The following is a 21663-nucleotide window of genomic DNA, read 5'->3' as shown; positions in this document are numbered from 1 at the left end:
TACTTTGTCCAAAGAGTGTTGTGCTCCAGATCCAGGCAGCACATCCCACCACCACCACATGGACCGCCAAGCGCCGCAGCCTCGCAGGAGATGCTGATGGAGAGCTGCACTCGGGACAGCTTAGAGGACGCAGCAGCGCAGCTGCCGACGTACGACGACTGCAAACGTCTGCCAACTTACGAAGAGACCGTCCGAGGTGACCGAGGACTGTCTGAGTCCACCATGGGACAAACTACATGACGAGGACACCACGGACAGAGTGAGGCTTCACTAAACTCGAAATCTAAAACTGGATATGTTGGGCATCAGTAACCAGCCTGAACTGTGACTTCAATGATCTCACAGAATGTGTCCTATAGCGACTGTTGAAGGTTACTATATTTTAATCTGGTAAGAGCAACTGTATGGATATGATTTGACCGATGTTTGAATAATCTGTTCAATCAGAGATATAAGAAGCACAATAGAAAAAGGTTTCCAGGTTCCTTTGACTCGTGAATATGTTACTTATCCCCATCTTTATTGGAGATTGAATAGGAATGAACAATAACGAAAAAAAACATTTGGCACCAGCCATTTACAAAAAAAGAAGATTAAGATTAGATCCTTTGTGCATGCAAGGAAATAAAGAGAAACAGTGCAGATGACTTTGCAGCAAGACTTACTCCCGTTCTTAGTCTCTTTGCGTTCGTCCTTGCTTTTGTCTGTGATACTGGATACTGTGATCGCTTTGACATTTCTATTTCACAACTGTGAAAAATATGTATTTTGGACTCTAAATGATAGCTGTGGATACACAAACCAGTACCAATGATGAAAGCGGCAGTTTTGATCTATAGTCATCTATTTATCACTCTGGGGCCACTAATCAACAGAACTTTTAAGCAGAAGTTTGAATTCCAACAATGTTAGCTAATTTCAAACAGACTTTCAAAATGCATTTGTAATCGTGTCATGGTTAAGTTATTGCCTGCTATTCGAGCGGAGGTAGTGCACTGTGTCTTTGATATTCTCTTTAACTGCGCCCGCCTCCGAGGGGAGTCTGACCATGTGCACCACTCGCCTGAAGGCCTCCTGAACTCCAAATCCAGTGGAGGCAGAGCAAGGTTGGACGAACCAGTCCCGGTCGAAGCACGTCTTTCTCAAATTGAAGCTGTCTTTCATCTCCGTGACAGTCAGAGCTCCGCTCACGTCCTGTTTGTTTGCCAGAAGGATGAGCGGGCGGCCCCGCAGCTGCTCGCTCCTCAGCGTGTTTTCCAGTTCCCTGCGCGCCTCGTCCAGCCGCTCCCGGTCGGTGCTGTCCACCACGAACACGACGGCTGCGGTGTTCTGCTGGAAATCAGACCAGTGCTGGCGCATCAGCGCCTGGCCACCCACGTCCCAGATCGTTACCGAGATGCTCTTCCTGTTCTTTCTGGCTTCCAGCATTTCCACGTTGAAGCCAATCGTCGGGACGGTTGTGACATCTGCGCCATGTTTCAGTTTGTACAGGAGAGTGGATTTCCCCGCGTTATCCAGGCCCAGCAGGAGAACCTGCACCTCTGGCTGTTTGGATACCAGGTGGCCCATGGCGGATTAACGCATGCACAGTCTTTCAGTCAGGAAGTCTTTATTCTTCCTTTTGACGTGTGTTTGCTTAGTGCGTTGCTAGGCGTTTAATAAATAAGCCAGTAAGCTCCATATCTCGATAAGGCACGCATGGAGCAAAGTTTAACTTTGACTTATCGGTTGTTATTTCACTGTCCATAGTGCGATTCTCTTCTCAATGTCAACTATGCCAATGATAATTGAAAGGATAATGAAGAATTGTTACCTAAATGAACTGTTGTATAATATAAACAATAATAACCAATCAAAATAATAAACAATAATAATTATCTGTTGATTGTGGATTTTACAATTAGGAAATTGCAACCCCAGACGACTTTTTTCACTGTGTCATACATGAAAAAAAAAGACAGAAATCATGCCAAAACGAAGAGAAGATCCTAAAAGTTTGTATACAATTTGACAGTATTAACTTGAAGTGATAATTTCCTGTATGACTGATATTGTTGTGAAGGAATTTTGGCACAATTACATATAGAACACTGTTTAACACCGAGATTCTTGAGAATTCACTCGCCCAAACTCTGATCATAGCATTTGAATTTGGTTTGGTGTGCTACGCCCTTTGTAAACCTTGAATTGTTTAATTTTCAAATATTCTGATGTTGAGTTATAGCTTTGTATCTCTATCTTGCTGCATGACCCAGTTACAACAAAGCTACAGACATTAAATTATCTCACCTTTGACCTGTATACTATAGAGATGTTCATGGTCATCTCAATAATTACAAGGTGCCCAGGTCCTTTGGCAGCAAAATAACCCCATATCATCACTCCACTACCCACAGGGTGTCAGGTGTTTCTGCTGAAATACTGTTTGACTTTCACCAAGCATGGCGCTGGACGTTAATACACAGCTCCACTTTTGGCTCCAAAGGACGTTGTTCCAGGAACTTCACCCATATGTCATGTTGTAGACAGACTCAGACTTAAAATGCTCAGTGAATGTAGATTGGTTTCTTTTCTTTTTCTTTGAGCTTTGCATGGTCTGACCTTGGTAAACCTTGGTGGACCTTGGATACACACAGTAAGATGTCTAGTAATTTAATTCCAGACCCAATTTGACAATTAGAATTTCAAGACAAACCATCAATTCTATTCCATAATCCTTTAATCCGTTATTAATCCTCAAAGGGAACTTTAATAAACCAGAGAGATGACACATACAATGAGACCAAACAATAAATTACATTTAATTTGTAGATTTTAACATGTAAAAGTCAATAGGTAAAGGAGATCACAATGTCGTGATGAAATCTTTCACCAGAAAAAAAGAAAAGACTGTCACAATAAAGTAAATTTCACCAAATAAAATACAATAAAATGCGTGTGCGTGCTTCGACCCTTGTTTCACTTTCAAATGCTGAATGTCACCTGATAATGTTTCCATCCACAGATGGTCAACTGTTTTCTGCCAAATCTCCTGCTCTCTCTCACAAACAAGAGGAGCAAAACAGAAAAATGAAAAATATCACACTGACCATAGAATACATGAAAACTGCCAAACTTAGTAACAAAATAATAACTATAATAATTGTTACAATATTACTAAACAATAACAAAGGAAGGAAAGGTAAAATAAGAGAAGCAAAAAAATAAATTAGGTTAGTCAAGTAAGTATTGAAACACGCCCGATGCGCACTGTGTTCCCAAGCTTGCAGCTGACTTAATCCAGACTCCTCTCTTTCATTCATTGTATTTATATATCTCAGGTGCTTTTGGTTTTGATATATAGATTCATATATTTCAGGTTAAGACATAACTTAATAAAGCAGACGTAATCTATCATAAAAACAAGAGAATGCAGCACAATGTTTGCAAAGAAAACATGTCATCTCCACATGTAACACAATGTCTCTCTTCTTGTGTCTTCTTCTCAAACTGACACTGAATGTTGAAGTTGCAATTAAACTTCATTGCAGTGATCAGTGCAGCCTCCCCAGGGCTGCAGGGGCATTTACAGTAAACCCCCTGCAGGTCCAGCCGCGGCGTGGACGCGCTGCGAAAAGCGCGTCCCAAGAACTCAAATCAAGGGGCATCTGCTGCTCTGAAGACGCTGGAAGTGAAGGCCACAGAAAGCATCCAGCCAGCATCGCGATGCTCGAGTGAGTTCTCTGCGTAATTCGTTGGTATTTCAACAGAAGCCTAGTTCACAACTCCTGTCTTTCAAGATCTCGTCCATCTCTCCTCCGGCCTCACCCACACGCCGCCGGTCGGGTCGTCCATGACGTACACCAGTCCCCCGGCGTCACGGCGGCTCTGGGGCCAAGAGTGAGGGGCTGCTTTCTCCAGGGCCCGGGAGAAGGAGTGATGGCGGCTCCCTGGAGTTGTCCCTCTCTTCTGAAAGCGAACAACAGGGTCTGGGGTAGAGGACGCATCTTTTCTTTCATAGATATCCTCTGCGCCAAAGCGCTGGAAAATCACGCGCGCCTCGACGGAGGACTTGGAAGTGTGCTGGCCCATATTGTTTGCCTCAAAATATTATTTTACAGGATCCAAACTGATTCAACAGGTCCAGCCAAATGACAGTCGTTTTCCACTGGCTGCTAAAACACACTGGTCCGGCTCTTATAACGTGTCCAGTGACAGTCCAACACTGTAAATTCCCGCAACACTGAACGTGACGCATTAGGTTTGAGGGTTATTAGACTCAATGGGGGTCTACAGTAGGCTATTTGGACAACTCATGTTGACGTTCGCGCTATTCTGAGCCTCAACACCTGCTGCAATCCATCTCCGACCTTGATATCGGCAAGCGGTTTCAGGTTGTGCATGTGCGCTTTACATAGCGGACAGATCCCCATCATCAAATAAGAGTCTTCTCATCATATCTAGAAGAATTCACACTATGGTGCTTTCAGTCACTACTACACTTTCTGGAATTCCTTGCTGCAGGAACTAGGTCTGCTCCAACAGTGCCCACTTTCAAAAGCAGACTAAAAACGTACCTTTTTGCACAGGCGTTTGTGTAAACTCTATGGTTGGCTGGGTGATCACACTTTTGTTAAAATGGACTTATGGTTGTTATTGTTGTTTTTTTTTCTCTTGTCATACTTTTGTCTGTTTCTGTTATTGTAAACTTGTAATTTTGTTTGTTTGTTTATGTATTTGAGCACAGTGAGTCCATGCTCATCATGTGAAATGTGCTTTATAAATACATTTGCCATGCCTTGCCTTGCTTTCCCAGTGCTGAAGTGGAGCCGCGTTGCAGCTTTGCATACAGACATGGCGTGGAAAATTATATCTCTGCTGCCCGGCCGAAGCACTCGATACACATTCCCGGACCTCACGTGTAGTCTAATTCAAGTATGATGCCGGAAGCCTAACCTGTCACTCTTGCTGGACTATATGATTTGCGGCAGTTTCTTTAGATCAGCGACTCCAAAGACAGCAGGGATGGAAATTCCTGGAGAGGCGATGAAACCTTGAAGGGTATAATAGCCAGACAAGTTCAGACCAACCATAATGGTCAAAGTTCACTGTCGAGCTTTTAATAAGGAATAAAATGAGCCAAGTATTCACATGAAAGAGTTTAATAGGCTACTGAGTTTACATAGAACATGTCATACCGAACATCCACTCGCGCCGTTAACATAAACTGCTTTTTCCACAGTAAAATGATGTTTCTCTTTTTTCTGTAAATTTTTAGCTCATGAGCAGAAGGAACTGGAAATAAACACCCATCATAGTTATTTGGCAATCTGCCTGGCAACTAAAATCAACAATAAATAAGGCATTAGGTAAACTGATAAAAAAAAAGATAAAAGTCACCATTTCTCTCAGTTGATGAAAGGTCATGGTACACAGTGGTAACAGCTGGACTGAAATCAGTAGTAAATCAAATATGGTTTACTGGAACTTGTAACATGTCACTGCTGTCGATGACGCTGGTTGTATTGCCTCAGGAGCATATCACGTTTCGGATCACTTCAGCTGTGCAGTTCACAATGAGTCATCTTTTTAAAAGTCTTGCCATATCAAGTCTTGTGTGCTGTCCAGGTCAAAGGCAGCTACCAGTGTCCAGTGACAAACATGGTCAGTACTTTGTTCTTGAACATGCAGAAGTCATGCATGTCAAAGCATGTATGCCTTACTACAGACAGTGACAAACACCTTGGAGGGAACAGATCACATTACCTGAATAACATTGCAAAAAAAGGGGGGTTTCTGATTTAGTCAGGTTTTACATCATGACTCACTAAGAATAATGTTGTAATTGTCTGTTATGTCTGCATTACAGTTCAATAACAAGAATGTTTGATGTGTGATTTTTTAGCATTACATATGCAAGTGTACTGTTTGTTTTGTAAGTAAATTTAGAATGTCTCCCTCAGTTTCTCGTTTGAGCATGACACACTTTCTCAGACTTGAAAGGTGACTTAGAAAGAAAACTCAGCTTGGAAGACACACGAGCCTTTCATCCTCTTTGTCAGAGTGCATTCATAGAGAATCCCACTCTAACAGGTTTCAGCTCCTTGTGCTGTTTACTGGTTGGTTCCATCAACCACAGTCACACCCACTTTGAAGGCAACTAACTGTCCAAATGTGCACAAACAGATCAACAGGCATTTCATAAGTCCAATAATTTGTGCATAATTTGGCTAAATAAACTCAGACACACACAGTATATAGAAATAATAGAAAATCATTAAAAATCACTGTCTCAGTTTGTCGTTGAACAATAACCAATAAATCCAAAATTTGAAAGAGGTTTAAGTGTGTTTCAAATCATCACATTTAATTTGTTTTCTTCTTGAGCATTTTTATTTTAGTTTTTTTGGACTGTCTTAATTTGAAAACTGTGACCTCCAATCTATTTTCAGCGCAGTGGTTGCTCTCTTTTAGAATCCTTCATACTCAGCATAAATTCAAGATGAATGTAGGGTGAACAGGCGAAAAGGTAAAGAACGCAGGGGTGAGTCTTTCTTACTCAATGTTGAGGTTTGCTTTTATTATTACTTTATCGAAAGATTTGGGTCCGATGGAGACTTTAGAGCATCATCAAAATTCTGCATGCTGAAAGGTGTTTTTATAGTTGCATTTACAGCACCTTCTTATGGTAGAACAGTAAATCTTGTAGGCACAACTTGAGCTTCCTCTGAAAAAGCAGTGCATGTATAGTAAACAGTAGGTAAAGCAATCACAGTCTTATGTGTGCTGGTTAAGATAACATCCCCTGTGTTTGTTGTTTTAGTAGTGTACTTTTTTTTTAATGAAATAATGATTCTTATGGAAGATAGTTATATCTGTGGTAAAATGCCCTCATCTCAATCAAATTAAATAAAGTGAAAGTTCATTTTTACATGTGTTAGCAAGTGTATGTGCATATGTTTGTCAGTGCACTTGTCAAGAGTAAAGTTTTCAGTGTCCGTACATCAGTTTCCATCTGTTCTCCTGTGATAGCATACTTGCTGCTTCCTCCAGATGATCGGGGGGGGGGGGGGGGAATCATACTGATCACACTGTTAGCTCTAATCGTGATCCTGACTTACTAACCCGCCTTGCTGCTCCCCCCCGGTCCACTCTTAAACTTCACCACCATGACGGTGATGTTATCAGGGCAGCCGCGGTAGAAAGACTGAAGAACTATGCTTTTTGCGCCAAAGTGAGGCTCGTCTAGACGTTCACGAACGAACCGCACTGCCTCCTCATTGCTGAAGGCATCCCACAGGCCGTCGGATGCCAGGATCATGAACTCTGGTTGCAGTTTGTCCAGGTCAAAGATCATTATATCCGGATCGGGAATGACTACATTGAGGTTCTTGAGGGGGTAGTCCCCTAGGGAGCGGGACATAGCGAGGATACCCTGAACTCTCCAGGATCCATTGAAACTGATGAAGCCTCCTGGAAGTGAAAAAGAATAACTCATCATTAAAAAAGAATATTAATAAATTAAAAAAAAAATGTTAACAGCTATAAAACAAATATAAAATTGAAACTTGTGGGAAAAAATTGAGACAGAAAGTCATCACAGCTTATGCATCTTTTTCAGGCACAACCAAATGTTTCACACTGCCATTTGCAGGATCTACCGACAGGTGGCAGCCAAGGACACAAATTCGGAAAAACGGCCCATTGTATACTTAATAGTATTGTTTATCTCAGTATATACCTGCCCTCTTGATCCTCTTGCGTTCTTTAAGCTGATATGGCTTGTGGTCATGTGATAATGCAACAGCATTCCCATCTTTGTCACACAACACACCGCGAGAGTCCCCAACATTGGCCACTGTGAGCTCTCTGTCTGACAGCAGTGCCATCAAGCATGTGGTGCCTGTGCAGGACATTCAAAGAAAACACTTACAATAAAAGCATTTTAAACATCTATAAAGGAAATAATCTAAACAATGATGAGTCTAATAGTATTTACCAGGAGGAACACAATCTAAGAATTCACAGGTTGAGACAATTTTATTTCACAAAACATTGTAGTAAACTGCTTTTTCTTATCTACAATGTTTATGTGGCTCGATATGTGGGAGAAGTGTATAACAAGGTTACTTAGAAACATTGTCGTTTTGCTCATTTTATCAGATAGAGATACCAAAGAAGTAAAAACTAGAATTATTTTCTTTGTAGGAAAAATCCCAGCTGAAAAGGACATCTTTTATTTCTTCTTCTACTGAAATTAATATTTGTATGGATTCATACAGTTTTAAGGGTACATATTTCTAAATCTGAAAAAAAAAACACTAAGCTGTAAAGAAATTAACAGACTGAAAATGTTAAAGGAACATCTCAGGAGTTAAAACAACCGTAGGTCCATTGTTAAGTGCTAAGGAGCGTAAACTTTTGTCAGGGACCAAAACAACAAGAATCAAAGCAGTTTTGAGAGAAACTTGAATATCTGTTTTCAGAAAAAAAGAAATGGATCGTAACACTTGGGGCTCTCACTATTTTTAGCCTCTGATATAGGACTTCATCTGATGAAACCCAAATATAAAAGTGAATCTGAATATATAATAAATTCTATATAAATCCACCTTTTATTTCCAAAAGATTATATTCACTTTACATCACAGCTTTAATCTTTATGTCTACTGCTCTCCCCTTAAAGGTTTCCAGACCCCTCCACACCTCCTGCTTTTGGCTCCGAAACTGTGCGGCATATTCATTTATCTACTTCCTACTACCCTCCTCCCCATCCTGACCTGCTTCATCATGGTTGGCAGAGAGCTTGTCCAGCATCTCACGATCCACAGCCAGGATGCGCTGCTCAAGAATGCTGGCATGCGAGACAGCGCTCTCCCTCTTCTCTCTGTCAAAGGCCTGCAGCTGCTGCTTCAGTGAGTCGGGCAGGTGGGCCTTCACATAGTCAGCTGCCGCCTTCGGTGCGAAGGAAATCAGGAGAGAAAATAAGACGTAAAGGGGAATCAACAGATGATAGATGATAAACAGAGTCAAGGTACAGAGCTGTCTTGCCATTAATGCTGCTCTCATCTCTCATTTCTCCACCCTTGTTTGCATATAAGCCCTCCTCTCTTCATACTTCCCTACCAGTTACTACACTCTATTAAACAATCGTCTTATTAAATTCTTCTTGCATTGCCTGTGTGAAGTCGTGTGTTTTGAGTCCATACTGTACCTAGTTATACCTCACAAAAAGTGTGTTTAAAAATACGATACCCAAATTGATTTCACATTTCATCACATTATCAGATTATCCTTTGCTTGACTCCACCATTCAAATACCACTAAAAATGATCTAATGTGGCTTTATTTTAGCGAAGGGCTTCTTTTAATGACATACAGCAGGTGTTTGGAGCTGAATCATTGAGTAGCCTCCTCAATATGCAGCATGTTTTTCCCTCTTCTTCCACCAGCCTTTACTTATCTGTTTCTTTCCTAATTTTTTCTGCCAAGACTTCCATTCAATGGATGGTATATAATTAAATCTACAACAGGGAAACTTTTATACCATCTTTATATCCTTCTGTTGATGTTATCCACGTTTCATATTCACAGTTTTTTTAGGAAGTAAGACTAGTCAGACCACAATCTTGCCTGATACGTTGTTTTGTAGCAATGTGCTATTGCAAGTCTAAACCACAACACTTGACTCTGCTCAGTTTTCAAAGAATATGCACTTTTTTTTAAAAGAAAAAGGTGCACACACATATTTATACTTTACATCTACACAGTTTTTTTTTACATATCGTGAGGAACCCCTTAAAGTGAACCATAGTAACAATATTACTCATAACTCATTTGCATTTACTGTTAGGACTCAGATAAGAGGCCATTGGGCTCAGTGTTTTCTGATCAAAACACCAATAATTCGTAGAATAAATAGAGGAGGGTGACAATCAAAACTGATGAAAATGTGCCTGAAGACTAATTGGGAAAATGATTGAGCAGAAGTGTTAAAAGTGGCACAGAGAGATATCAGGATTGACAGGAAGGGTAAATGTTTGTTTATAGGAGAAAAGTAGACAGAGTCCCAGATGGGCAAACATCATCTGCTCTCGTAAACATTATCCAGCCCACGTTTGTTGTCACCACCTGTTTAACGAAGAGTAACCCAAAGCCTAGTCTTACATGGAATCTCAAATAAAACAATAACTAAATGGGTGAAGTTATATTGTCTTTACAGGAAACTTAAACATCAATTTGCTATAAGGGCAGAAGATTTGATTTGAGAGCCAGAGTAAGTAACGACTGGACAGTAAACTAAACACATCCCTGTTTTCAAACCTGGAACAGAGATTTTTTTTTAAATTAATAAGTACATTTTTGGTTTGTTCCTTACATCCTAAGCATTTATTGCTTGTCAATTAGTAGTAGACTCAACCTTTAATATGTGAGTGTATATGGAGATGGGGGCAATATCATGCAATTTTCCATCAAGATTGGTCACACACAAACATGAGCCAGCAACATAGATCACATTTGCAAAAGTACAATATAATTGACTATCCTATGACTTTAGGTTTGATAACATAAGAAATTAAGAGGAGACTGAATTTAATTTAATAAAAATTCAAACAAAGGGCACACTGGTGCTTCTTTGGGACAGATGGTGTCCATAACAAGCAGTCTTCAGGCACCCATAAGAAACCATTGACCCTTGACAATACAGGGAGTGGAGGATGGAGACACACACAGGCAGACAAAGCTCTTTGTTATGAACTCCAAGGCATCTCTCTGAGTGGAAATGGGATTGTGTAGGTGTTCACAAAAGAGCATGCAATGCTGAAGTGGGGAGGGGAAGTGCTCTGTTTGAAAAGTGGAGTTTGTCCCTTCAAACCACACAGCATTTCTCACAGAAACTGCCTTCTACATAAAGCTAGAAAAAAGTCCCTGTCCTTATTTTCATTGTATGCGTTTAATATAACCAATTCAGAACCAGAATATAGAAGATGCGATCTGTGATTTATTCATTCATCCTCAGTTGACATATTTAAAGCACAGCTCAAGACCCACCTTTTTACTCTTGCTTTTAGTTTATTAAAAGCAAATTTATTATTATTATTAGTTAATTTTAAAGGTTTGTTCTTACCTGTGTGTGACCCTATTTATGCTTACTGCCGTGCCTGTTTTACTCTTTTACTCTTTTTGCTCTTTGCTATTGCTTTTATTGTTGGTTTTATTCTGTTTGCTATGTTGTTTTTTTTTCACTGTCTTAAAGCTGCTTTGTTTCTATTTGCTTGCTTTGCTTATCTTCTCTTGACATGTAAAGCACTTTGAGTTGCATTCTATGACAGGAAAGGTGCTATATAAATAAAGTTTATTATTATTATTATTATTATTATTATTATTATTATTATTATTATTATTATTATTATTATTATTACATTGTCGTGACATAGCGTTTGCCAAAATCACTATTTTATTTTGTTTTGTTTCTTTGAGCAAACTTATTGTTCCGTCTCAAGACTTTAAACTAGTTTATCTGTTCTGTTGTGGATACATTTGATGCTGAGAGGACTGCGGCAGCAGCAGCCCCGACTGCATCTGGATGATCTAAATCAAATGCAGTGTAATAAAAATCGGCCCATCTTTCCCAGATAAGGCTGATTTATGGTTCCGCGTTACACCGACGCAGAGCCTTCGGCGTAGTGTACCGCGGCGACGCACACCTTACGCCGTATGCTCTGCGTCGATTTAACGCGGAACAATAAATCGGGCTATACAGTACCTCTCCACCATGACCGTCAAATATCCCGAAGATGGACGGGTGGCTCTTGTTGGAGATGTCGGTGAGCACCTCGAAGCGGTCCTCCATGTGGTCTCTCCTCCCCTGGATGGAGTACACGGCCACGTTGTTGTTCTTGAAGTCCCAGGTCTTGGAGAACTCCGCGTCCAGGACGCTGAGGCCTCCGAGCCGCTCGTTCTGCATCATCTCCGCCACCTTCCCCTTCACCATCTTCACGGCATCCCTGCTGGACTTGACGATGGTTTTCACCTCGTCGGTGTGGAAGAAATAGCTCCACAGCGCCAGGCTTATGCACAACAGAAACAGCGTCTCCGGCCTGAGGAGAAAATAACGCATGATGCGACCCAGAAGAGACAAGAGCGTCATTGTGTCTCCTATCATCACACGCAACACAAGCTGCAGTCCTATACTCTCCTCCTTTTTGCACAATTCATTCACAATCCATCCGCGTTTGCGGAAACTATGAACAAAATCGATTTGCTGCTATAAGATGTCTGAATTTTGGTGCGTGCAGTGGTTCCTCTTCTATCCTCTACGAGCGCATTTTACGCATAGTAGACGGTCGCCTGCCAGACAACTGCAGGACAGCAGAAACGCAAGGGGGGGAGAAAAAAAAGTATCAGGCCACTCTTTAAGGACTCTGTTCGATGCATCGGTCCTATCATCGCCCCCCTGAACAGCTGCAAGAGAATCCTACGGGTTGAGCCGATTTTCCACGAGCCATTGTGGAGGGGCGAGTCTTTTTGGGGCTGCACCAACCCCGCAGAGAGACATGGGAGTCACCGGAGAGCCGACGCGCAGGCTTGGAGGTGTCCTCCTCTCTCTTCCCCGACCCCGATTGTTCTATTGTCTACTCAGTCTCCATACCAACATTATAGTTTTGCACACACGCCTCCATTCTTAAGAGTTGTTCAAAGCGCACAAATGCAGCAGGACAAAACCGGAAGCCTGATGTCAGAATTAAAAAATCACAACAATAAAGCGCATGAGAGCCCTGCAACACCGCAACGCCTGAGTTATGGTTCTGCGTTAAATCGACGCAGATCTTACGGCGTACGGCGCGCGTCGTCGTGGTACCCTACGCCGTAAGGCTCTGCGTCGGTGTAACGCGGAACCATAAATCCGCCTCAACGCGGTGGCCCGACATTGCCGTTAGAGTAAAAGCCTTAATTTTGAAAGCCAATAACAGAAATGTTTTGCAAAGTAGGCAACTTCACCTGGGAATCGGTCTTTGAACGGTAGTCGGCGGTGACAAACGTGCACAGCTGCGAGTTCATGCGATGCTCAAAGATTTTGGACCAGCGGCGAGGACTGCGGAATTAAGATATGATGTCATCTAACGGAGTATATCATCAGAGCCCGGTCACGAACATCCGCATATCCCCGTCCAAATCTGATGACTCAACCTGAAGTTTACCAATGATTATTACAGGGGTGGCCCACACTAGAATAAATAGGACTCCGTTTTGTGCAAAAGAACAATTGCACCCAGTCTTCAAAATGAGACGGAAATCCAGAAATATAGTAAAAGAGGCGAAAAATTAAGTTTCTAACACGATTTTTTAAAATAACGTAAAATAACAGTTATAGATTAGAAGTGGCTCACTAAAGCTCCAATAACTAACTGATGAGATTTCACATATTACAAGTCATTGCATGCAGCAAATACGCCTCCTGGTGGTTAACTAGAGTAACACCCCAGCTCTGATTCAGATAGTTTAAAAGGAAAGATAATTATATACAGGCAAATCAGTCACATAAAAGAGTTTTAACATGAAACCTATAGAAGCATCTGTTATATGGCGACCATTTTGAACCCAACTGGATGTTCAATCATTTATTCTGTGTTTTTCTTCTATGATATATTTTGAATGATACAGCGAAAATAGTGTTTTTACTGATTTAGTTGATGATTAAAAATACAAATGTCCGTACATGTGTTACTTCTAGGCATGGCTGTTGTAATCCCTTTTCACTATAATGACCAAGTAGGTATCTGAAAAGCATCTAGTTGAGGAATAAATCCTGGAGGAAACATTCTGACAGACAGATTATATTCCAAACTCTTCAATTGTTTTATTTCTTCACTAGCTCTGTGTTAAAATAATGTTTTTTCTCCTGGCACCTTAAGTCCTCAAGGACCAAGCTCCAGTGTATCTTTAAGGCGCCATTGTTCCATTTTATGCCAACACAACAGTTTACTCTCAGATTGCAGGCTTCTCAGACTGGTGGTTCCCAGAAGTAGAACGGGAGACAGAGACTGTAGTTCTTAAGTTCCTTTAATATGGAGTCAGCTGTTAGAGTCAGGGATACAGACACACTTGGCACCATTAACATTTAACTTAAGCTTTTGATAAGAGCACACTTAGGATGAAGCACACATTTTTCCCCCCTGTGTACGTAGCATTGTGGCTGTGATTAACATGACTTTTACTAAGATTTTTTTTCTTCAATTTTTATTATTGGTTATGTTTTTATCCTTCGATGTTTCTATTCTATCTTCTCAGCAACTAAGTCTCTCTAAGCTGAGGATCTCTTCCTTTTTAAAGGGAGTTCTTCCTCTCTGCCATCTCCCACTGCTCTGTGCATGAAAGAGATGAGGTGAGTGAGTTCACACTTACATGAAGCAAATGATAAGCAAAGTTGATTTATAAAGAAAACAAAAAAACAAAAACAAAAGGAGTTGGAATCAAGTAGTGAAAATAAATATGTGTCTTAATGAAAAATGTATATCTAAATGAAATGGATGCAAATAAACAAGAAAAACAAAAAAACAAGCAGGTTTTTTAAGATACATGTAGTTCAGGAGCAGTGTCTTCTGTGGGTAACAGTAACTCTTGGCACGGAACTGGGCTGTTTAACTTTGCCGACCTCTGAGCCTGGTCCAGCGGTCCTGGGTAACAAGAGCGTTTTGGGTTTTCAGGTGTAGGGGGTAAATACGTGGATCGGTGTTGCCATGCTACCTGTTTCAGAACTTTAACCCTCTTCCCACTGGGGCTGCAGCGATCCATTTACTCGCTTTGAGGTACTTCCAAATGGTGTGATCACTTCTATTGCACTTGGTAACACTGATATGAAGTGGTTATTCACCCCCAACAATGTGTGAGTATCTGTATAGAAACACAAATGCATCTGTACACATGATTGTATTTCTACCCTTGTAATCGCATGTTGTTGTTGTTTTCTGTTTGTGAACAAAGCAAGCATCTGTGTAGATAGCATCTTAGTAGTGTTTTCACTCTTGGGCTCCATGTTCATTTCTCATATCACAAAGAGAAAGTCTTGCTTTGTATAGAATCTGCTTTATTCCATATCTCTCAGGAATCAGGTATCTGTTCTCGCCAGCCCACCTACCTCAAGATAACCCCATTTTTTTCTCCCTCTTGTCCTGTCATTGGCGGACATTGGGCTTCAGGACTGATAAAAGGAGGGGTGTAAACGGCACTAGTTACCACTTGGATTGGATGGACTGAGTCAGCGGCTTCTACATCAGCAGGTAAAATGTGCCTGTTCTTTTTGTTTTTTTGTTGTTGTTTTTATCTATATTTTGAACCTATTATATTGCACAAGAAAATATCAGTGCTGCTTTGTGTTTGTCCAGATCATCGTGCCATTCGGTATGCCATCTGCTCACCTCGTCATCCTGACTACTCTCTTCATTGGTGCAATGGTCGCGTTGACGTCTGGTGCTAGAACCACACACTGGCCCAAACCTCAGATCCCCAAAAAGCCGCCTCCAGGTGGCAGCAATGGGGGACTAGAATATGGACTGACCACCACAACCCCATACCCCTCCAGCAGTCTGCACACAGAAGAAACAACCGAGTTTATGACTGATACTTACCCCCTGTCCCCCTCAGACAGTAGCACCTACCCCAGTGATACTCACCCAACGGAACTTCCCACCAACATAGCCCCCCTTGGGAACGGCCACGAAAACTACACTTTTGACCACAACGAATGCTTCTTCAACTTTTGTGAGTGCTGTCCTATAGAGAGAGGCCCCGCAGGGCCCACGGGAGAGAGAGGGCCGCCAGGGCCGCCAGGAGAGGGGGGTCCACCTGGTAAGTTGGATTGTTTTATCTAAGAAAAGTCATTTTACCAGGATCAACATTGATCCATCCTACTACTCTTCAGGGTTGCCAGGCGATAAGGGAGAAAGTGGACTCAGAGGATCTCCAGGACCAGCAGGATTACCTGGAGCCAGTGGACTCAGTGGCAGCAAAGGTACAGTCGGGTTTAACAGATGGAGAGTTCTTCATTTTCTCCAAATTTCTCTTTTGATTCCAATTGCTGCTGTTAGGAAATGTGCTAACTATCTAACTCCTGAAATTCGCAGACAGGTAGTACAAACATTGGTGTTATGTCATCTTGATTATTGTTCAGTTATCTGGGCATCAAGTCAAGTCTGAGCTTACAAAGTTACAAACAGCTCAAAATAGGGCAGCTAGACTTACTCTTAACTGTTCTTATAGATCTAGTGTTGACCGAATGCATTCTTGTCTCAGTTGGCTGAAGGTGAATCATAGGTTATCTACCAGTTTATTATTATTTTAGATTAGTTATAGTGCAGATGTTCATCATTACAGTACCAGAGCTTCAACTCAGCGCCAACTTACATTACCAAGACCAAGAACTAATTCAATGAAAAACACTGTTGTATATAGAGCAATTTCATCATGGAACACTCTTCCTTTAAATATTAGGAGCATTCCAAACAAGAAATCATTTAAAAATGGAAGTCATTTTTTAGATTGGAGAGTTAAAAGTGTTATGTTATCATTTTGGGAACTGTGATTTATTCTTTTCTTTTTCTTCGTTTCTTCTCTTTTTAATTGCAATTGGATCTGTGTATGTTTTGTAACTAGAATTGTATGTTATTGTGTATTGTTGCTTATATTGTACTTTTTAAATAGGACCCCAGGAAGACTAGCCTGGCGTTTGTGCGTCGGCTAATGGGGATCCTTAATAAACATAAACATAAACATTACTTTTTTAATTGCTAAGTACTTTTTAGATCATTTTTACTAATTCAATTTTTTTTATTAAACGTTTACAGGTTTGAAAGGTGATCAAGGCCTTAAGGGTCACCCTGGTTCTGCAGGGATCACAGGAAAACCTGGAGAAAAAGGTGTGAAGCTTTTTAAGAAAACTTGACCATCTGATAGTTCTATTGTACAAAAACCCACAAATACAAATCATCAATACTTAAAAAGGGTGTAATAATCTAATTTTCTTTTTATACACACCTGCTCCATATGCTGTAGGCGATCCTGGCCCCGGTGGAGAAAAAGGTGAACATGGTTTAAGTGGGCTGAAAGGGGACCCCGGAGAAAGAGGAGAGCCTGGAATTAAGGGCAGCATCGGGCCCATGGGTCCCTCGGGAATAGTCAGTACAAAGGGTCAGAAAGGTGAACAAGGAGTTCCAGGCAGTTGTTTTCCAGGTGAGAAAGGAGAGAAGGGAGATGTGGGTGAGCATGGGTCACCTGGTCCTAGAGGTGAAACGGGCTCTCCAGGAGTGAATGGAACTTTTGGCGAAAAGGGAGAAATGGGTCCTCCAGGAGTGAAGGGGAGTATTGGAACAAGAGGACTCCCAGGTTCAAGGGGCGTGGCAGGATTCAGGGGTGAGAAGGGACCCAAAGGTGGCCGTGGGCCCCGGGGACCTAAAGGTAATCCAGGTGAGAATGTGGATCAGGTTCGCTCTGCTTTCAGTGTGGGTTTGTTCCCCAGCAGATCTTTCCCTCCACCTGGTCTCCCTGTGAGGTTTGATAAGGTGTTTTACAACGGGGAGGGGCACTGGGACCCAGCGCTCCATAAGTTCAATATCACATACCCAGGGGTCTATTTATTCACTTATCACATCACTCTACGTAACCGGCCTGTGCGTGCAGCCCTGGTGGTTAATGGCATACGGAAGTTGAAGACAAGAGATTCCCTCTATGGCCAGGACATTGATCAGGCATCCAACCTTGCACTGCTGCATCTGAATGAGGGTGACCAGGTGTGGCTGGAAACTCTGAGAGATTGGAATGGAATTTACTCTAGCAGCGAGGATGATAGCACCTTCTCTGGATTCCTGCTTTACCCAGACTCAAAGAACAACACCACTGCTATGGAAAACAAATAACTGCCTATAGAGACACGGGACATTCAGCCTATTGCAGAGCTGTCAAGTAAATATAATTTACACACCCTTTCCTATTCAGAAGCTGTTGTTGTGATGATCAAACTAAATGCATTTCCTCTATTGGGAAATGGAGAAGGACTACAATATTTCACTGCTTTGTAATGATGCATTAAAATTCCCCTGACTGAAATATTATGATCTGATTCATAATGTAGTAACCACTTCAAGAAGGGTGAATAAGCTTTGTACAACCAGAAAAAAGCAAGCAAAAAATGTAGAATGATATATTTGGTTCCCACTAGATGGCATGGTACATTCTTAAAGGCTGCTGACACAAACATTTATATGTCAGTAATTAAGATAAAATAGTTTAATGCAATGAAAAGTAAAGCCCACAAGACTTATCTGTTAGGACTAACACGTTAATTCTTGAGCCTTTAATGAAGATGTCATTCACAGAGAAGAACAGCAAAGACTGCAGATTTTTATTTGTTTTAATTATTTGTCACATTGAGTACTACTATTCTGCCTTGACTCTAATGCAGCTCCTGAATTCGGCTCATTATGTGTGTACTGTGATGTATGATGTCTTTGAGGCGTTCCAGACCATTACCATTTTTTTTTTTTGTTTGTTTGTTTCTCCTAATGATCTAGAAAAAAATAGAAGTACTACTAAATGTTATTAGGGTTCACAGGAACACAAAAGACTGATTTGATTTAAAAAATGCATCACTAAAGATGATACATGTGAACTATAATACATTTTAGAATGTATTTACCCTTGATGACAGCTTAGTCAACCTGAGCAGCAAGGATAACCCCTCTGGAGCAAATCAGACTTTACCATAAATTATTCTTTGTTGTTTTCACATTGAAAGCCAACAATGCAAAACATCTTTGGCTTTTACAAAACATATCTCATACAATTCTAAACCTTCAAGACCATGCAACAGATTAAATATTATATTTATCCATTTGCTTTTTTTCCATGAATCAATTTATAAAATAAAATAAATGTACAGTATCATCTGCCACCCTGATCCATTTTCATATTTCCTTTGTCAGTATTATAAACACTATATTGTAATGGCTTGTTTTAGTGACTTCATAGTGCTATTTTCATTTATTATTCAGGAATAAGCTATGCAAACATATAAGCATGTCTTTGTCTACGTTCGCTAGAAATCTTGATTTGCCAGCATAGCATTCATTGTCTGAAACTGGTATCTCATTATGTAAGATGTGATGAAACATAAATCAGATGCACCTTACAATATTAAATATATTTACCATCATTGCATATTAATAATAAAATACTTACCATTTTTGTTCAGCAGTTACGCTTTTTATCTCCCTTGACATTTGTTTTCGTTGAATATATTTATACTCATCAAATTTTGCTTGATTAACTTCATTCTAAAATAATCAAATCAACTTTTATTCAATTCAATTCAAATTACTTGTGTAGCACCAATGCACAACAAATCAATTGTTTCATAAATTCCTCTGAGGACATTTTACAGAGGATGTTAACAAGTAAAAGGAAAAAAATAATAATATATGGTATGAATGAATCCCATTCATTTCCATGCCTGAAGAATGAATAAGAACATTAGAGTGATTATATCGTGTTTGCTCTGAAGTGGGCATTGAACTCACGAATAACACATCTGTCTCTTCATCTCTTGAACATTGAACGCTGGAAAATAATATCATATTGAATTAATATCATTGTCAAATTATTCAACAAGTCAATCTCACACTTTGCTTTTCAAACAAGAGAGCAATACATTTAGCCTTTTCAGATTAATTCACCAATAGAGTATATAAGGATACAAAAATACAGTATGTACATGTCTGAGTAAATCTATACAAATCTGTACAAAATACACACTTGTTTCTTTTCATGTGTTCCAGAAATATTTGCTCTCTTTTCAGGAGGGAGACACGTGTAGTGCACTCTAGGTGCAGAGCGGAGTACATGAGTACTTTTACGTGAAATATGGTAACTTATTATTGAAGGTCCTTTTTTAATATTTTACAAATTTACATGATCAAATTCAACCTTAATAAGCCTGCTGTATTATATTTATTTTGCTCTTTGAAATGCCCAGGCTCCATGGCTCTGCAAAGATAAATTTGATTAAAAATTATTACTGCAATGATTTTATTTCTGTTGCATTTAGTACAATATCAAACTGAAGATGACTACTTTTGTCAGCAACCCTTTTCCAACATTATTGCACTGAAATTGCTTTATTTTTAAGTCACATTTTTATCCTTAAATTTGATTTCAAGAGATAATGATTTGTGAATTGGAATTTATTGAGGTATTGAAATAATTAAAAGTTAAATCTAATTAAAGTGATACTTTTTTATTGAAAGGACAAAATCATAACAAACATACCTAGAGAGGGTAACTCAGAATGGCATCTCCATCTACTGGTGAAGAACCCACAATTTCTTTCAAATGTCTTCCTTATTCCTGCTGCTGATGTGGCCATGTCGGTATGTGTGTGCGTTTGCTAAAATGTTATTTCCTATGTTTGTTTATAGGCCTATCTGCATATATGTGTGTGTGTGTGTGTGCATAACTGTGTTTTATGTATTTTCAACAACTCTATGTGAGAATATAAATAACTACCTTGGCGGTGTGTGCAGTGTAATCTGTTCCCAGCAGGCTGGATTCCCACTGTGAGAAAGACAGTATATTGTTCCTGCAGCACCACAGATAACAACTCATTAGCATACTGAATCATTTGGCTGCAAGAGCCACTCTGCCACCCATCTGCACTGAGCTGATAAACACACACACAGCCCAGCTCTCTCTCTCTCACACACACACACACACACACACACACACACACACACACAAATCCATGCTGTGCACACACATTCACACAAGCCTTCTCTCACAAACACATAAACACGTACGCTCTTACGCACAGATCCTCTCACTCCCTGCTTTTCAATCCCTCATATACTCCCTGTATCCTCCTCTTTTGTTAGTCCCCGTCTTTTCTGAGAGTCAGGAACACAGAAGCAGGTAAATGTTTGGCAGGCATTAACCCAGCGAGCCCCCTCGGTGGAGTTGCAGCACAGCCGCAGCAGAGCACAGGCAAGGTCTCCAAACACCTGGATGTCTGTGATGCTCTCTGGAAGCAATTATAGCCTTTAGAAATGTCCAAGTACTGAGTCTGTTGTGGGAGTGGAACTAGGCTGCTGTGTAATGAACAAAGGGAAGCAGACTTCAGAAAATACAGCATTTATGCCACAGTATCTCTGCTGTTATTTTATTAATGAATACAAGTTGGTGAACAGAGTACAAACTTTTTAATGCATAGCTGCGTAATCTACAGATGGTGGAGTTTAGATCGGTGTGGCTGTTTCGTAAAACATACAGACACAACACTGGGTAAATGAGTGCAGTGGAGGCTGTCAAAACCACTTTCACAATGGCAGGAAATCCTGCAGGTCAGCAAGCCACGTTAACCTCTACAGGAAGTTGTCATTTGTTGAGGAGGAACTAAGGATTCCAGAGTCCATGGGAGGAGTTTCAGCGAGGAGGTTGTGGTTGGGACTGTAGAATGTGTGCATTGGGAGGGAGACAGTTGCATGACATGCCATCGTCTGCCTCAGTTAATAAGGTTTAAAGAAGCTATACTAATTGAAATGGGACACAAAATATATCCCAGCTTCGATAAAGCACTTGTAATTTTGTTTTGCCTACTAGTATGAACAATGACAATAAAGAATCTTGAATCTTGAATCT

The 21663-nt window shown here is 40.6% G+C and overlaps 3 protein-coding genes across 4 annotated transcripts; 1 reads left to right on the top strand and 2 right to left on the bottom strand.

Annotated features, from left to right (window-relative positions):
* Window positions 1-482: 482 nt before the first annotated feature.
* Window positions 483-1626, bottom strand: arl14 (ADP-ribosylation factor-like 14). Its single transcript, XM_061732249.1, has one exon. It carries the CDS (start codon window positions 1567-1569, stop codon window positions 964-966), a length of 606 nt encoding a protein of 201 aa, XP_061588233.1. The 5' UTR covers window positions 1570-1626; the 3' UTR covers window positions 483-963.
* A 3499-nt stretch (window positions 1627-5125) lies between these two features.
* On the bottom strand, window positions 5126-13122 carry ppm1la (protein phosphatase, Mg2+/Mn2+ dependent, 1La). 2 transcript variants are annotated; one of them, XM_061732241.1, is made up of 5 exons: window positions 12982-13122; window positions 11747-12080; window positions 8760-8934; window positions 7721-7882; window positions 5126-7452 (listed from the first exon to the last, which is right to left on the bottom strand). In XM_061732241.1, the coding sequence occupies exons 2-5, from the start codon at window positions 11972-11974 to the stop codon at window positions 7100-7102; spliced, it is 918 nt and encodes a 305-aa protein (XP_061588225.1). In that variant the 5' UTR covers window positions 11975-12080; window positions 12982-13122; the 3' UTR covers window positions 5126-7099. The 2 variants fall into 2 exon arrangements, with proteins under 2 accessions (XP_061588225.1, XP_061588224.1); XM_061732240.1 differs by lacking the exon at window positions 12982-13122 and having other exon boundaries at window positions 11747-12685.
* Window positions 13123-15141: 2019 nt separating this feature from the next.
* On the top strand, window positions 15142-17891 carry otol1a (otolin 1a). The gene is made up of 5 exons (XM_061731434.1): window positions 15142-15260; window positions 15366-15828; window positions 15902-15991; window positions 16824-16895; window positions 17032-17891. Exons 2-5 carry the CDS (start codon window positions 15384-15386, stop codon window positions 17889-17891), a joined length of 1467 nt encoding a protein of 488 aa, XP_061587418.1. The 5' UTR covers window positions 15142-15260; window positions 15366-15383.
* Window positions 17892-21663: the final 3772 nt, after the last annotated feature.

The sequence above is a fragment of the Cololabis saira genome, chromosome 10, assembly GCF_033807715.1.
Source record: "Cololabis saira isolate AMF1-May2022 chromosome 10, fColSai1.1, whole genome shotgun sequence".
Classification (NCBI taxonomy): domain Eukaryota; kingdom Metazoa; phylum Chordata; class Actinopteri; order Beloniformes; family Belonidae; genus Cololabis; species Cololabis saira.
This window is presented reverse-complemented; position numbering and strand designations above follow the sequence as displayed.

Excerpts from the sequence above, each read along its gene's own strand:
- otol1a (XM_061731434.1), top strand. The coding sequence starts at position 15,384 with ATGCCATCTGCTCACCTCGTCATCCTGACTACTCTCTTCATTGGTGCA. Across the intron at positions 15,829-15,901 it reads AGGAGAGGGGGGTCCACCTG|GGTTGCCAGGCGATAAGGGA; the intron begins GTAAGTTGGATT and ends ACTACTCTTCAG. Across the intron at positions 15,992-16,823 it reads TGGACTCAGTGGCAGCAAAG|GTTTGAAAGGTGATCAAGGC; the intron begins GTACAGTCGGGT and ends AAACGTTTACAG.
- arl14 (XM_061732249.1), bottom strand. The coding sequence starts at position 1,569 with ATGGGCCACCTGGTATCCAAACAGCCAGAGGTGCAGGTTCTCCTGCTG.
- ppm1la (XM_061732240.1), bottom strand. The coding sequence starts at position 12,145 with ATGATAGGAGACACAATGACGCTCTTGTCTCTTCTGGGTCGCATCATG. Across the intron at positions 7,883-8,759 it reads TGCCAACCATGATGAAGCAG|GCACCACATGCTTGATGGCA; the intron begins GTCAGGATGGGG and ends TGTCCTGCACAG. Across the intron at positions 7,453-7,720 it reads CAAGAGGATCAAGAGGGCAG|GAGGCTTCATCAGTTTCAAT; the intron begins GTATATACTGAG and ends TTTCACTTCCAG.